Consider the following 16930-nt stretch of genomic DNA (forward strand, 5'->3'; position numbering starts at 1 on the left):
GGGGTTATGTGACTGGAATGGCAGTGAGACTAATGCCCAGGGCCCAGAGGTTTTGGCCTGTGCTGGAAGCCTTCCTTTTTTTTTTTTTTTTTTTTTTTTAAGATTTTATTTATGTTAGTAATGTCTATACCCAATGTGGGGCTCGAACCTATAACCCTGAGATCAAGAGTGGCATGCTTCACCAACTGAGCCTGGCACCCTTGGAAGCCTTCATATTATGGGGGCATCTGTAAGGTTTGGATTTCCTGGCACCAGACGCAGAACTGACAGCAGCCCATAAATACACTGGATATATTCAGGCTCCTGCCTTTGCTTTCCCTCTCCATATATTGGGGTCTTTTACTATCTATAATACTATGGCCTCTGCTGACCTCAAATGATCATCAAGCAGCTAACTCTGGCATCATAGCCTCTGTCCACATGACGGCACCTCTATGGCCATTAAGTCATTGACCAAAGACATTCTTTAAGAAAGTATGCCAGTGGGGTAGGAGGTGCCGGCAATGATCAGTAGCTGTGATAGTATATTAAAGGATTGGCTTCCGAGGACCTTCCAAGGTCGGAGTTCTTGGGACTTTTTCTCTCATATTAACTTGAGAAGTAACCCCAAATGTGTTAAAGGCAAGAGGGAAGCCTAAGAAGGAAGTTAACTGAGTTATCAGGCACATACTTAGTCACCTACACGCCCCCCCCCTCCCCCGCGCCCATCCTTAATTAGCCTAACCCAGGCGGTCCAATCCTGCCCGCAACAACTGCTGTCTATGGCTCAGGTCCCGCCCACACACACGCCGGACCAATGGCCGATCCGGAGGCGAGTCCCCTGAGAGGGGCGGGAGCGGGTTCGGGCAGTAGGCGGGGCCTCGCTGAGGACCCCGGGCTGGGCGCCGCCGCCGGTTTGTCTACCCTTTCCCTCAGCCACCTCCTTTCAACCTTGTCCACCCGTCGGCGCGGCCTTTGCTGCAGCGGCGGCGGCTCCCGTTCCTGCCGCAGCTCTGTCCCCTCCTTCCCTCCCCACCAGATCCCCGAGTTCGCCCGTCATGGCTTTACTCACTGCGGCCGCCCGGCTCTTTGGAGCCAAGGTGAGCAACTAAGGGAAGGAGCGCGCGGCCCAAGGGTGGGGCTCAGACGACTGCAGGCCCTTCAGCGCCAGGGTCTCCCTCCCCTACCCATACGCACCCCAGCGCTCCTTAAAGGGGCCCTGCGCCTGGCTGGCCGCCAGCCTTCTGTGGAGCACTCAGGGCCATGTGCTACGTTGGCCTTTTGCCCCTCGGGGTGAAGAGAGAGCTGCCCGCCCCCGGCATGCGGTCTTGGGCGGGTGGAGAGCCCGGCCTCTGCTGTCACCCTGCATGTCTAGCGTGGACGAGCTCTGGGCAAAGGAGCTGCCAGTGGAGAACATAGGTGTTGTGTTCTATTGGAGTTAGGGAAAGGGCCTGTTTGGAGGAGGGGGTGATGGGGTAGAAGTGGCAGGGATGAAGAGATGTGCCCACTGTCCCTGGACCAGAGCTGGAGCGGTGGCTGATTTCAGCTTCTGCTTTGTAGGGAAGGCCTTGTCAGTTCCCAAACTGCCTTTTTTTCTGTTTCTCCAACCCAAATTTTGAAGCTTTTAATGACCAAGCTTTAGCAGTTCCTCTGGTGGAGTGGAACTCAGGTCCTCTTTGTCCTTGGGACTCTTGCACTTTTCATATAGGAGGAGCTTGAATGGGGTGGAGCCCTTCTGTAAAACCTTCTGCATGATTATCATATATGATTGGAGAAAGAACCAGAAAGATTGTTCCTCCAAACTGCAGGCCAGTAAGTGAAGATAACTGGGCAGGAGATAGTACTGCTGAAGTCACATGACCAATCTTACTACTCTCTCACTCAGGTTTAGCCATTGCTCTTAAGTCTACTCTACCCAGGAGAGAGATTCCTGTCATTCTTTGAGGCCCTAATTTACTCGAATTTTGTTGCCTTTGTATTATATGAATATTATTGCTTGGTACTTTCAACTTCAAATTGCCAGTACTTTTGTCACTGGGTAGCTTAGCCCTTTAAGTAGAGAAACTGCTGTGTTGAGGGGGGGTAGTTCCAGTCTTCTAATCCAAGTAGGGACAGTCCCACAAGTGACCTTGACTTCTGCAAAGAACTCATACTTTCTCTTCTGCAGATTAAACCTGCCAGCACCTGAAGGAAAGGAAAGTCTTAGAATGGTTTTGACTTGCTGTGTGTTATCTTGCATGGTTGACAGATAAGGTGAAGCCTGTAGAATTTACACTGGGGTTCTTCCAGGTACCCAACAGCAAGGTGGAGGCTGATCATTTGGGAGATACTTGTCTTACTTGACTGTTGCTTCTTCTGCTGCCAGGGAACAGGGTAAGGAAGTCTCTTGGGAAATGAAGCAAGTTCTAGATAGTGTTTTGGCAGAATAGGGGACACGACACTATAATTAGCTCATTTCAGAGTTGCTAACCCAGACCGGTTAATCTAACCCTTAAGCGAATTTGAAAAACCTTTAGAATTTACCTTTTGAATTTATTTTGTCCTTTAAGCCTCTAGGGAAGCTCAGAACGCTTTTTGGGATGACAGTACTATATAATTGTAGAATCATTATTGTTTTGTTTACTTTCCTGTTAGGGATGAACCTGAGGATCCCAGAAACCTGTAAATTAGAAGCCATTTAAAGGCTCTTGACTCTTAAAATTAGCAAAGCTCAAAAAACACAGGAGTGGAAATTTCCTGAGATCTAAGCAGAATGACCAGGATACCAAGAAGCCTTTCATTTTGTCAGCATTGCTAGCACCTGCCTGAGTTTTCCAGCTTAGCCTGCAAGTTAACTGGAACTCAGTTTTACTTTTGCTATTAAGGTAGGCTTTAAAGGGCAAAAATAAATACTTTCTGATTTGAGAAAACTGACCCCTACTACTTGGATTCTCAAGGTCAGATGTAGTTTCACTTTTCTGAGAAGAGGTGTTGTTGTTGGGTTTTTTGTTTTGTTTTGTTTTTTTGTTTAGAGCACGTGCGCATTCAAGAGCATGCACAAGCTAGGGAAGGGCAGAGGGAGAGGGAGGGACAGAATCCCAAGCAGGCTTCAAGCCCAGCCTGGAGCCTAGTGCAGGGCTCGATCTCACAAATCTCGAGATTATGACCTGAGCTGAAATCAAGAGTCGGACTTTTATTTTATTATTTTTTTTAATGTTTATTTATTTTTGAGAGAGAGAGAGAGACAGAGTGTGAGCAGGACAGGGACAGAGAGAGGAGACAGAGAATCCAAAGCAGGCTCAACTGCAGGCCTCAAACTCACAAACCACGAGATCATGACTTGAGCTGAAGTCGGCCGCTTAACCAACTGAGCCACCCAGGCGAGGCACCCCAAGAGTCGGACTTTTAACCTACTGAGCCACCCAGGTGCCCCTGAGAAGAGATTTTTTTAACTATGTTAGGTGACATAAATGCCAGTCATTGTATTGTTCTACCGTACTCACTTTCAGGTAATTTAATGAACACCTGAGTTGGAGAGATAGACTAATTCAGAACCTTGAGATTCTTTGACTTATTTATCCAAATGAATTCATACTAAGCAACGGCCTTAGTATTAGCTCTGGGTGCCTTCTCTTTGTGGTACTATCTTTTCAGAAGTGACCCAGGCCTGGATTTGGGCTGGAAATTAGAGTATGGCCACTAATTCATCTCTGGACTCTTTTAACACCAAGTAACCTAGGGTTACTTAACAAACCCTAGTTACTTTTTTTTTTTTTTTTTAATGTTTATTCATTTTTAAGAATAAGTGAGTATGAGTGGAGGAGGGGCAGAAAGTGGAAGACAGGATCTGAAGCAGGCTTTCCACTGACAGCAGAGAGCTTGATGCAGGACTCAAACTGACGAACCAAGAGATCATGACCTGAGCCGAAGTCAGACACTTAACCCACCGAGCAACCCAAGCACCCCAACAAACCCCAGTTACATCTTGTACCGTTGAGAATTGCTCCTCCAGGCTAGGGTGTTCGATAACTTTGAGAAAATCAAGCCAAAAGTGTTTTTATATGATTTCTAGACCTTTTCAAGACACTTAAATTGAAACCCATGATTCCTTTACAGTAGACCTATACTACTGAACATCTCCAGTATAAATCCTAGTCTGAAATTGGGTTCAACAAAACTAGATCAAGTTTTTTTCTGTGAAATGGTAGTTAGGCTTATAGCCCTGAACTTTAGTTTTTAAAAAACATTTTTTTAAGTTTATTTAAGTAATCTCTACACCCAACATGGGGCTTGAACCCACGACCCCAAGATCAAGAGTTGTATGCTCTTCCAACTGAGCCAACCAGATGCCCCTTACAGCCTAGAACTTTTTAAAAAAATTTGTGTGTGTGTGTGTGTGTGTGTGAGAGAGAGAGAGAGAGAGAAAGAGCAGGGGAGTGTGTGTGTGTGTGTGTGTGTGTGTGTGTGTGTGTGTGAGAGAGAGAGAGAGAGAGAGAGAGAAAGAGAATGAGCAGGGGAGAGGGCCCCGAGGGAGAGAGGAAGAGACTCCCAAGCAGGCTCTGCACTGTCAGCATAGAGCCCAATGTGAGGCTCGATCTCATGAACCATGAGATCATGACCTGAGCCAAAACCAAGAGTTGGATGCTTAACTGATGGAGCCACCCAGGCACTCCTATAGCCTAGAACTTTTAAAGGCAAGTGCCCAAATCTCAGACTACCCAAAGTGTGATGGCAGTTCCTTGATGCTTACTAGATGGGCTAAAGATGAAAAATGGAGAGTAAAAAGCCTCATTGTGTGCTAATGGTGGGATGACTGCATTTGTTCTTCCTAGTGGCCTTTAGATTGATAATGGATGAGTGCATGGATATGGAGAATAAGTGAGGTGAGCATTGCTGAAGTAAATCATTAGAAGAGAAGGCTGGCATTCCTAGTTCAGATGGGCAGAAGGCAGGAAGCCAGATGTGGTGGATCTCTAGAGCTACATAGTAATTATTTTTGACCTAGTTCAGTGCTTTATGTGATATAGTAGGATGTGAAATTTAAAACAGTAGTGAGGCAGCCTTAGCAATAGAGCTTTCTTAACATATGACTCTTTCAGTTTTTCCCTCAGTTGCCCGAATTCTTTAGGTCCCTGTGTGTTTTTTTAAGGTTTATTTATTTAAGTGATTTCTGCACCAAATGTGGGGCTCAAAGTCATGACCCTGAGATCAGGAGTCACATGCTCCTCCAAATGAGTCAGCTAGGCACCCCTAGGTTCCTTTTTATTTCTTTGGTAACACGTATTTCTTTTTACGTGTTACCATTTTAAAAGTTCTGTAAGTTCACAGTGGGCATTATCACCTGGGTTGCTTGTTCATATTGCACATTCATTAGTCCTGTCTTCAGATTCTGATTCAGCAAAGGTAGGATGGGATCTGGAAACTTGTATTTTTTCAAGCACTTCTGTTGACTGACCTGGTGGGCGAGTAAAGCCACATACAGGTCTCTTGTTTGCAACTTTATTGAATGTATATATGAAACTTTGTGTATTTGGGCTTTTTTATTTTTTTGGAATTAGTGATTATTTTGGAAATTAATTTCAAGGGCACCTGGGTGGCTCAGTCAGTTGAGTCTGACTTCAGCTCAGGTCATGATCTCAGGGTTCATGGGTTTGAGCCCCGCATCAGGCTCCCTGCTGTCAGCACTGAGCTCATTTCAGATCCTCTGTTTCCCTCTCTCTCTGCCCCTCCCCCGCTCATTCTCATTCCACCCCCCTCTTAAAAATAAATAAACATTTTGGGGTGCCTGGGTGGCTCAGTCGGTTAAGCGTCCGACTTGGGCTCAGGTCATGATCTCGCAGTCCGTGAGTTCGAGCCCCGTGTCAGGCTCTGTGCTGACAGCTCAGAGCCTGGAGCCTGTTTCAGATTCTGTATCTCCCTCTCTCTCTGCCCCTCCCCGGTTCATGCTCTGTCTCTCTGTCTCAAAAATAAATAAACATTAAAAAAAAATTAAATAAATAAACATTTTAAAAAATTTTGACTTCAAAATTTTGACTTCAAAAATAACTATTCTAGGCAATAGTCCGTTCAGGCTACTTTCTCTAGATTTGTCTTTCTAGGCTTTTTTTTCAAATGCTTTCAGAAGTATCTTGTAAATTTCTGGACCAAAGTGTTAGGTGCTGAAACTACAAAAGAACTCCTAATGGAAGTGAGAGCAGTTTCTAGTTCCCAAGAAAGTAGGAGGAGGGCAGATCCTATCTATATACTTTATTCACTAGCATATACTTAGTGTATTTAGAATAAGTAGGTGTTTAGAAAATATTTGTTAAAGAACAGTTAGGATTTCTACTGAAAGCAAAATTAGGGCTCTTGATTCTTTTCTGAGGTTGAATTCCTGTCCTTCGTGGTCTTCCTTGGAGTGAATCTTTAGGGAAGACTCTGTTAGAAAATGACAATTAGGTAGAATTATTAAGGAACTCCTGTGAGTATGGAGGTCAAAGTATGAAATCTGAATATTACTGTGCTCACGCTATTAAGTGGCCTGACCAAGTAGTGCAGGCCGACTTCCAATATCACCATTGTGAAACAGATGTTAAATGGCTTTAGTTCTCTGACCTGGTTCTGGGGAGAGAGGAGCCTTTGTCCTATGTGTGTTCTTTCTCCCTTAATGCAAGTTGTTCCTTCTGCATTGCAAGCCTTTGCAGCACAAGATTTTTCCTACCAGTTATTAGTGCATTATGTTTGCTTCATCAGCTAAGCCCGTTCTGCTGGCTTGGCAAGCTCTGATTTTTTTTTATTTTATTTTATTTTTTTTTAATGTTTATTTATTTCTGAGACAGAGACAGAGGGGGAGGGGCAGAGAGAGAGGGAGACACAGAATCCGAAGCAGGCTCCAGGCTCTGAGCTGTCAGCACAGAGCCCGATGCGGGGGCTCAAACTCACAAACTGTGAGATCATGACCTGAGCCGAAGTTGGTTGCTCAACTGACTGAGTCACACAGGTGCCCCGAGCTCTGATCTTTTTTCTGATGAAGGACAAGGGCTCCATTAAAATCAAGAGCATCTCTCTCAAGCTTGTAATGCTGGAGCTCTTGCATATGTTGTAAGACATGGTCTAAATGTGTCTAGGATGGAGGATCAAAGAAAATTTGGCTTTTCTCCTGTGGAATAAAGGTCCTAGGTGTGGACCAATGATGATAACAGGCTAAGAGGAGTGAGTAAGAGGGAAATAACCACTTTATTAAGTGCTTATTCAAATAGGATTCTGAGGGCACTGGCTGGCTTCAGTCAGTGGAGTGTGCAGCTCTATTTTATTATAATATTTATTTGTTTTTGTGAGAGAGAAGTGGGGGAGAGAGAGAATCTCAAGCAGACTTTGTGCTGTCAGCACAGAACCCCATGTGGGCTCAATCTCATGAACCGTGAGATCATGACCTGACCCAAAATCAAGAGTCAGTGACTTAACCAACTGAGCCACCCAGATGCCCCTGGAGCATGTGACTCTTGATCTTGAGGTTGTGAGTTCAAGCCCCACATTGGAGGTAGAGATCGCTTGAAAATAAAATCTTACAAAAAACAAAAAATAGGATTCTGTTGTTCTGAGAATTTGAGGGAGGATACAGGAGTTTCTGATGATTTTTTGGCGATTTTGCGCATACCTTATTCCAGAAATACCCTAAGTATGGTAGGCAAGTCTTTGGCAGAATTTCCTGCATGTACTATTAGTCCTTTTCCTCCCTTGGCCCTTTAAGCTAGAGGTTCTTTTAGTTATATTTTTCTGTTCTAGTACATTTGAGAGTCACAGCTCACTTCCATCAATAGTAGCAAACTCTGTAGAAGAGTTCTTGCAAGAGATGGCAGTGTTTTGAGGTTTGAAAAAAACCTCTTTGTGATTGTAATACCCCCACCCTACCCCACCCTGTAGAGAAACATGGCTGTCAGACATCTAAGCCAGGCCCTTGTCTTTGGAAATAGCTCACTCTCTCTCTCCCCATGAAGGAGCTGACCTATTGAATGAGGTGACTCCCTGATTCACCTGACAGCTGTTCCAGTAGGGTGACTCTACACGTGGCATGCTACCAGAAGTCAAAAGCCTAGTTGCCACACCTCCGGACTTAGGGGAGGAGCTGGTAGGTGAAAGTTCAGGGATGACTCAGAGGTTTGTAACCTGTCCCATCAGTGAGTATAGCCTGCATGTACTATACAGAGCTATTGAGCTGGTCTCTTTGGCAGCTAGGTGGTAGATGAAATGAGGTGTGTAGCCTTGGGTGTGACAGTCCTTCAGCATCTCCTTTCTAGTCATTTTTTCAGCTGGGTAGTTAAATTTGTTTCAACTTCTTGAGACTCCTCCCCTCTTCATCAGTAGGTTTTTAAGGTTCTTAAAAAGGAAATTAGGGCTTTATTTCCTATTCTACAGGTAGAGGGAATTATCCATTCACCCCTTCCTCAGGCCTGACTGCCTCTTTCCTGGAATCCAACTCTGGGAGAGAGTAGTGACACTTGAGGTGTTAGGTAATAGGCCAACACATTTCTAAGAAACACATGTTTATTGAACTCACTTATGCAGAAAGCACTGTTCTGGATGCTTTCATGCGGATTATTTTATACAGTCTACTCCTCTCCCTTGAAATTGGCTCTATTATTGCCAATTTAGAGATGTGAAAACTGTGACTTAGAAAAGTTAGGCCATATAGCCAAGGTAACACAGCATGATAATAACAGAACCTGGATTTAAAACTTGATTGTAGGGGCGCCTGGGTGGCTCAGTCGGTTAAGCGTCCGACTTTAGCTCAGGTCACGATCTCGCGGTCCATGAGTTCGAGCCCCACATCGGGCTCTGGGCTGATGGCTCAGAGCCTGGAGCCTGCTTCGGATTCTGTGTCTCCCTCTCTCTCTGACCCTCCCCCGTTCATGCTCTGTCTCTCTCTGTCTCAAAAATAAATAAATGTTAAAAAAAAAATTTTTTTTTTTAAATAAAATAAAATAAAACTTGATTGTGATAACTGTACATCCCAGAGTCTACATTCTACCCTTTTGCTCTCTTGCTTAACACTTTAGGCCATGTATACATCTCAGACTTTATTGTTCATATGAATCAGATTTGGTTGCAGTAGGTCTGAAGTGAGGCCCAAGAGTCTGCATTTCTCACAAGCTCCAAGTAATGCTAGTGCTGCTGGCTAGGCAGTCATGTTTTATTTAAAAAAAAAATTTTAACGTTTATTTATTTTGAGAGAGAGTGCACATGCGCAAGCAGGGGAAGGGCAGAGAGAGAGGGAGAGAGAGAGAATCCTGTGCTGACAGCTTGATGCCTGATGCAGGGATTTGAACTCATGAACTGTGAGATCATGATTTGAGCTGAAACCAATTTTCAGATGCCTAACCTACTGAGCCACCCAGGTGCCCGTAGGCAGTCATATTTTAAATAGCAAGGCTTTTGAGTACCTTTATATATGTCCTTCTTAGAGCCTTAACTCAGACTTTGAGCTAAGTAGCTTGAGTGTTATCCTAAATATGGAGAAGGAAAGGGAAACAATACGGCTGACCCTTGAGCAACACAGTTTGAACTGTGCTGGTCCATTTATATGTGGATTTTTACGGTGCAGTACTGCAAATGTGTTATCTCTTCCTTATGATTTTGTAGTAACATTTTCTTTAGTTTTTTTGTAAGAATACAGTAGGTAAAATATATAACATACAAAATAGGTATTAACAGACTATGTATCAGTAAGGGTTCCAATCAACAGTAGGCTGTTAGTAGTATAGTCTTACAGAAGCCGAAAGTTATACCCAGGTTTTCAGCTGCATGGGGGATCTGTATCCCTAAGTCCTGTGTTGTTCAAGGATCAACTACAGTTAGTTGTTTTGCTTTGGATGTCTGTTAATTTAGTAATGTAGGTGGGGCTAGAACCCAGATTTTCTTTCCTAATTCCAAATCATGTGCTTTGTTTTCTGCATCATTAGGTAAAATTGTTCTAATTTGAATTTTTCCTATCTAGCTTTTTGAGTGGTTATAGCACTGAATTGCTGCCTTTAAAATCCTTCTGATTTCTTTAGTTTTCTTTAAGCTGCGGGGTTAGCTAAAAATATGACTAATCCTGATGCTGAAGGGCATGAGAAAATGGCCAAAATGTTTAATTTTATGTATTTATTTATATAACAAATGCAAGGCACTTGCCATAGGCCAGAAGTGGTTTCAAGTGCTTTATAAATGTTGACTTAATTAATCCCCACAGCAATCCTTTGAGATAGGTACTATTATTGTTCCCATTTTACTGATAAGGAAACTGAGGCACAGAAAGGTTAAATGACTTGGCTAGGGTCACACAGCTAATAAGTGGCAGAGAAGGACAGTAGAAACAGAGTATACTACCTTTATTCCATAACTACATAGCCAAGCTATCCATATACTTTGCTTTGCAAATCAGAGATCTGGCCAAGAAGTGTTGCTGATAGAGATTAGGGACAGTTAAAATCAGCCCTCTAAGTTACTCCTGAGACTCCTCACATTAAATGGCAAAGACACTCACCACAAAGGAAATTAAGACTTTGATGATGTTGCAAGTGGAGTGATAGTTTAGTTATAAGTTTCTTTTCCTATGCATGCTCTTAAAGTAGCATTCATATAAATAGATCTGCAAAACGACTAGCAAAGCAGCAGTGATGACCCAGCTGAGTCTTTTTTTTTTTTTTAACGTTTATTTATTTTTGAGACAGAGAGAGAGAGAGCATCAACAAGGGAGGGTCAGAGAGAGAGGGAGACACAGAATCTGAAACAGGCTCCAGGCTCTGAGCTGTCAGCACAGAGCCCGACGCGGGGCTCGAACTCACGGACCGTGAGATCATGACCTGAGCCCAAGTCGGATGCCGAGCCACCCAGGCGCCCCCCAGCTGAGTCTTTTTAAATGATGTTGCATTCTCACAGCCCTTTTAGGTGATCTTCCATCCTTTTCTTTGTGATTTCCTCTTTTTTTGTTGTTTTTTGTTTGTTTTATCTTGAAGTAAAAGAAGAGGGCAGCTCATTGATTGAAGCAGTTCCCACTCACAAGGGGGAAAAGGCTGTTTTCTTTTATGTTCATGTTCCTAGAAGAAAGACCTCCAACCTGGGAGAATTCCATTTTCATCTTAAGATCTGGACACTCACTCTTTGTAGAGCTTGGATAGAAAGAAGCTTGTTTGTTTATTTTTAGTTTGAGAGATAGAATGGGGGAGGGACAGAGAGGGAAGGAGAGAATCTTAAGCAAGTTCCACGCCCAGCACAGAGCCCAATGTGGGACTCGATCCCACCAACCTGGGATCATGACTTCAGCTGAAATCAGGAGTTGGACACTCAACTGAAAGAGCCAAAAATTTTATTTTTAAGTAATCTCTACACCCAGCATGGGGCTCAAACTCCCAACCCCGAGATAAGAGTCGCATGCTCTTCTGACTGAGCCTGCCATATAGAAACTTAAAGATGGTTTGAAAGTGGAAAAATTACCATTATGGAGACATTTCAACTTCTTTCTTCTGTCAGATGATACGTTGCCCTGTAACCTTTTTAGAAACCAAACGAAACCACAACAACAACCAACCAACCGCAATTAAAAGGTCTGCTACAGGGCTGATGTAGTGTCTGGGAGGTAGCCCAGAACTTCTTTAACAGGGATTCTGTGGGACCATGGAGCATGGAATAGAACTTATTCACGTGTTTTCCTTTGTTCGCTTTTTGGTGACTAGTAAGAAAAAGTAAAAGCATTTCTTAGGTGCTAGGTCAAGTTCCCATTTCTGCTATGTTGGATGAAGAGGCTAAAGGCCTGTTTGTGCTGCCTACTTCTTGCCCAAATGGTCCGCAGTGAGCCAGAGGAGACTCTTCAGGAAGTTAATGAAAGGAGTTAAGGACAGTCCTGTTTAACAAGCTGAGGCAGTCCCCCTCTGTTTTACTTATTTAATGTTTATTTATTTTTGAGAGAGAGACAGAGTGTGAGTGGAGGAGGGGCAGAGAGAGAGGGAGATACAGAATTCGAAGCAAGCTCCAGGCTCCAAACTGTCGGCACAGAGCCCATTGCGGGGCTCGAACTCAGGAACCGTGAGATCATGACCTGAGCTGAAGTTGGACGCTTAACCGACTAAGCCACCCAGGTGCCCCAGTCCCCCGTTGTTTTTGGAACATAGCTTACCTTGTACTCTGAATTTAGCTTTGGATTGGTTTTTTTCTTTTTTAATGAGTTGATTCTTTTGAAAATAACCTTTACTGAAGGATCTCTTCCCTTTTCAGTCCTCCCTTATGCCCCAACAGAAAGAGGGGTACTAAATTCTAAAAACAGAGCTCCAGTCCTAGTGAACTCTCACTTAGGCATGTAGTGTTTTGGAATTTGTACAGTACTGTTGCTTCAAATGATTTTTGGCACAATCAGCAATGCAATAGCTACAAGAAAAAGTGTATCTGGCCTTTTGGCAAAAGGAGGAAAGGTATGATCTTGCTCCTGGATTAGTTTATGTGTACATGTAATCTTTTTAGTTTGGAAAGTGCTTTCTTTGTAATATCATTGTAATTATGTGAGATTGTATGGTGAGTATTTAACACCAGTTTTATAGATGAGGGAAATGAGGCTTACTTATCTTGTTTTATCTTCAAAATAATGTGCAGAAAAACTAATCTTGTCAAACTTCATAGGTACTTAGTAGTGTAATTGGTTTTCTTTTTTCGAAGGCAGCATTGAGCTTTATGTTGCAACTCAGCAATCTTATAGAAAGTTTTTCTTTTGGGGAGAAAAAAAATATCTCTAAACAAAGAAAACAGGCCAGCTATACTATTTACCTTTGTAGTGAGGGATAGTCTTGAATCTCAGACCTGTCTATATGGTTCTAAAGTATATCTTTAAAAATTCCTTTAGTACAGGTATTTAGGTGATAAACTCAGCTTTTGTTTATCTGAAATGTCTTTATTTCACCCCCTTTGTTAAGATTTTTTTCTCACCTAGATATAGAACTCTAGCTTAATAATTATTTTCTCTCAACATTTAGAAGGGAATTTTCCAGTTTTCTAGTTTCCCAGTACTGTTGTCTGTTGTTACATTGTAGATATTCTGTCTTCTGTGTGCTTTTTCCAGGAACCTTTGAAGTAGTGTGGTGAAAGGCTCCTTCTGCCTGTGGGCTCTCCTAGACTGGAGAGGTTGAAGTGCTTCCAAAAGACTAGGTGCTGGACAGATCTTACCAGCAGGGTTGAGTAGTTGATCAGTTTCCTCATTTGCTTTTCTCAGGGCCACTCAGAACTACTGACAGATTGGGATGGCCTGGGTACTCAACAACTGCCTCTCTGACCTTTTCTGTGCCTAACCAAGCCAAGCCCTGAAACCCAGATAATGGGAAAGAGCCTCTCCCCAGGGAATGCTATTAAAGCTATGGATGCAAGAAGCAGAGTTAAATCTGCTACTGCCTCCAGACTAGGAACTCTTTCAAAGCTGTGCAAGGCCTTTTACAACTTTTTTTTTTTTTTTAATTTTTAAAATTTATGTCAGACTGTCCTTAGAGGCTAAGATGGAGACACAGAGAGAGAGGATGAGTCACTATAACTCCTTCTTGTTAATACATAGGAAGGAGGAATAACTGTTGCATAAGGTTTTGTGTTTTCTTTACAGAATGCATCGTGTCTTGTTCTTGCTGCTCGGCATGCCAGTGCGTCCCCTACGGTAAGGTTTGGAAAAGAGGACTGAGAATCACTGAGGCAATCTGATCCTGAGATTGAGGGGGCAGTAAGCGACCGTTGGTTGCCACCTAGCCTCTCATCATATCCTGAGTATCTCTGAGAGGTGTCCGTTGTTACTATTGTTGTAACTATTATTATTACTACTATTTTAAGAAATAATTTATTCAATAGTATAGCGAGGTGGGATATCAAATATGTTTGCCTAATTTCTTTTTTTAGTTGTGGTAAAATATATATAACAAAAATTTCCATTTTAATGATTTTTAAGTGTATAGGTTAGTGGCATTAAGTACAACTATTACTACTATCCATCTCCAGAACTTTTGCACCTTCCCAAATTGAAACTATGACCCAATAGTAAACTCCTCATTCCCTCCCTTTCTGCTTAATTCTTTTTCATCTGTGCCGAGTAGTTGGCCAGATTTCCCTGGCCGATAGAGAAAGCCAAATTCTAAAAAGATGTCTTAACATACCTATTTTGTAGGAAATCTAATCAATATTTTGACCATCACTTAGCCTTTCTACTTCTCTTTTTAGAATTTGAAAGACATATTGGCAGATCTGATACCCAAGGAGCAAGCCAGAGTAAAGACCTTCAGGCAGCAACATGGCAAGACAGTAGTGGGTCAAATCACTGTGGACATGGTAAGGATTGTGGGGTTTGGGCTGGAAAAGTAGCTCTGTAATATGCTTCAACGAAAATACCATTCTCTTCACTGACTATTCAGAAGCATTCTGTCCCATACATGGAAATGTTGGAGCTTATGATGTTCATTAGACATTTGACTGTTCTGGGGTGCCTCAGAACAGTGGCTCAGTCGGTTGAGTGTCTTGACTCTTGATTTTGGCTCAGATCATGATCCTAGGGTCATGGGATCAAACCCCACGTTGGGCTCTGCACTGAGCATGGAGCCTGATTAAGATTCTGTCTTTTTCTTCCTCTCTGCCTCTCCTCTCCCTCTCCCCCGCTCATGCTCATTCTTTCTCTCTTAAAAAAAAGTTGGGGGGGAGCGCCTGGGTGGCTCAGTCGGTTGAGCGTCCAACTCCGGCTCAGGTCATGATCTCATGGTTCGTGAATTTGAGCCGCACATCAGGCCCTGTGCTGACAGCTCAGAGTCTGGAGCCTACTTTGGATTCTGTGTGTCTCTCTCTCTGCCCCTCCCCAGCTTGCACTCTCTCTCTCTCTCTCTCTCTCTCAAAAATAAATTTAAAAAAAATTAGACTCTTCTTTTCTATAAATTTAATAGTTAGCTTAACCTAATTTACCTACGAGAGGGATGAATGAAGTTTCTGTTCCTTTTCCCAACCCCTCAGCTTTTGGAGCAAGAGCTCTCTGTTAGAGTTAATGCTGTCCATGGGGTGCCTGGGTGGTTCAGTCAGTTGAGTGTCCAACTTCAGCTCAGGTCATGATCTCACAGCTCATGAGTTTGAGCCCCACATTGGGCTTTGTGCTGACAGCTCAGAGCCTGAAACCTGCTTCATATTCTGTCTCCATCTCTCTCTCTCTGCCCCTCCCCTGCTTGTGCTCCTGAGTGTGCTCTCTCTCTCTCAAATATAAATAAACATTAAAAAAAATTTAAGGAGGGTGGGGGAGGGAAAAGTGGGTGATGGGCATTGAAGAGGGCACTTGTTGGGATGAGCACTGGATGTTGTATGTAAGCCAATTTGACAAATTATATTAAATAAGTAAATAAACAAAAATTTAAAAGTTACAGTTAATGCCATCCTGACCATCCAATTATATGACAGCGCTAGCAGGCTCTCTAGAGTAACTTTAGGATGGCTTCTTCTCCAGCCCTAAGAGTCTGAGCAGCTCAAATGATAATTCCACAGCAGTGTTTAGCCTTTGGTCTCTATCTCCTTTCCCTGTTATAGAACTCATTCTGTTTACTTTGGTTGGTGAGAACGAGGGAGTAAGAGTAGGTAAAAGAAAAATACAAGAAGAAAAGGAAACAAACAGAGGCAGACACATTAAATAAAGATAGCAATTTTTCAACTTAAGAATTTCATTTCTAATGTTAGCAGTCTTCCTTGCAAAGTCCCATTCTATAGTATGCTGCCTCCTCAGGAATCTTCTTTCCACAGACCAAGTCTTGCAAATCAGAGAATAAATTTCCTCTTTCAGATCCCATGAAGCACTAACAAACTCTAGCTTGAATTATTCTGATTACTGGTTACATCTGTCTTTTTCTTTAGATGTATGGTGGCATGAGAGGCATGAAGGGATTGGTATATGAAACATCAGTTCTTGATCCTGATGAGGTAAGAGACCCTCATGTCAATCAGTAATAATCACTGAGTTTACTGACTATTGTGCACAGCATGGATTAGACCAGTGAGGGTAAGGAAAACAAAATAAAGCATCTGTCTTCATGTTTTGGAAGATGGAAAATAGGTTTATATGGGATAACTGAAGAACAAGTATACCTATTTAATATATCAACGAGTAAAACTAAAAGTACCAAGCAGAATTAAGTTATGTGGAGATCTAAGCTTTAAAAATTCTATTCTAGGGCTGTCTGGGTAGCTCAGTCAGAAGAGTTTCCAACTCAATCTCACAGTCGTGAGTTCAAGCCCCACATTGGGCATGGAGCCTTTCTAACTTGTTGAAAGATCTGATAAGAGTGGGACTAGTCAATTATGTGACTTCTAGGGTAATAAACTTACGATTTGTACCTCTTACTCTTCTCCCTCCAGGGCATCCGTTTCCGAGGTTACAGTATCCCTGAATGCCAGAAACTGCTGCCCAAGGCTAAAGGGGGTGAAGAACCCCTGCCAGAGGGCTTATTTTGGTTGCTGGTAACTGGACAAATCCCAACAGAAGAACAGGTAAAACAGAAGGATGTTAGCCCTTCTCATTCTTCTCCTTCTTTGCCTTTCTCTAATCTCAGACACCTAATCCTGATCTGACTCTGGGTGGTATTTTTTAGGGATGTGTAGTGAGGGGAAGGAATCAGATCAGACTTCTGCTGTATAAGTGGATTGGGTTGTATTCTCTTGGATTTTCTTTACTCAGATGTCACTGTCTTTTTATTTCTCTTCTTTTTCCTCGCATAGTGTTCTGACCAGTGTCTCCCTTACCACAGGTGTCTTGGCTTTCAAAAGAGTGGGCAAAGAGGGCAGCTCTACCTTCCCATGTGGTCACCATGCTAGACAACTTTCCCACCAATCTACATCCCATGTCTCAGCTCAGTGCAGCCATTACAGCCCTCAACAGTGAAAGCAACTTTGCCCGAGCATATGCAGAGGGTATCAACCGAACCAAGTACTGGGAGGTAGGAAATTCTGATGCAATGATTGATGTGTGATG

General features: G+C 42.9%; 1 protein-coding gene across 2 annotated transcripts in view; it reads left to right on the forward strand.

The window, feature by feature from the left end:
* Positions 1–16930, forward strand: part of CS (citrate synthase) — a 31782-nt gene that overhangs the window by 3225 nt on the left and 11627 nt on the right. The window contains exons 1-6 of one of the 2 annotated variants that reach the window (XM_019454774.2): positions 856–1079; positions 13553–13603; positions 14158–14265; positions 15817–15882; positions 16318–16449; positions 16707–16895. In XM_019454774.2, the coding sequence (XP_019310319.1) occupies positions 1038–1079; positions 13553–13603; positions 14158–14265; positions 15817–15882; positions 16318–16449; positions 16707–16895 (588 nt within the window). In that variant the 5' untranslated portion in view covers positions 856–1037. Of the gene's footprint in view, positions 1–855; positions 1080–13552; positions 13604–14157; positions 14266–15816; positions 15883–16317; positions 16450–16706; positions 16896–16930 lie in introns of those variants that run through there. The other variant, XM_019454775.2, reaches the window with a different exon arrangement.

This window comes from Panthera pardus, unplaced genomic scaffold, assembly GCF_024362965.1.
Source record: "Panthera pardus isolate Hobbes unplaced genomic scaffold, ASM2436296v1 HiC_scaffold_6, whole genome shotgun sequence".
In the NCBI taxonomy this organism is placed as follows: Eukaryota; Metazoa; Chordata; class Mammalia; order Carnivora; family Felidae; genus Panthera; species Panthera pardus.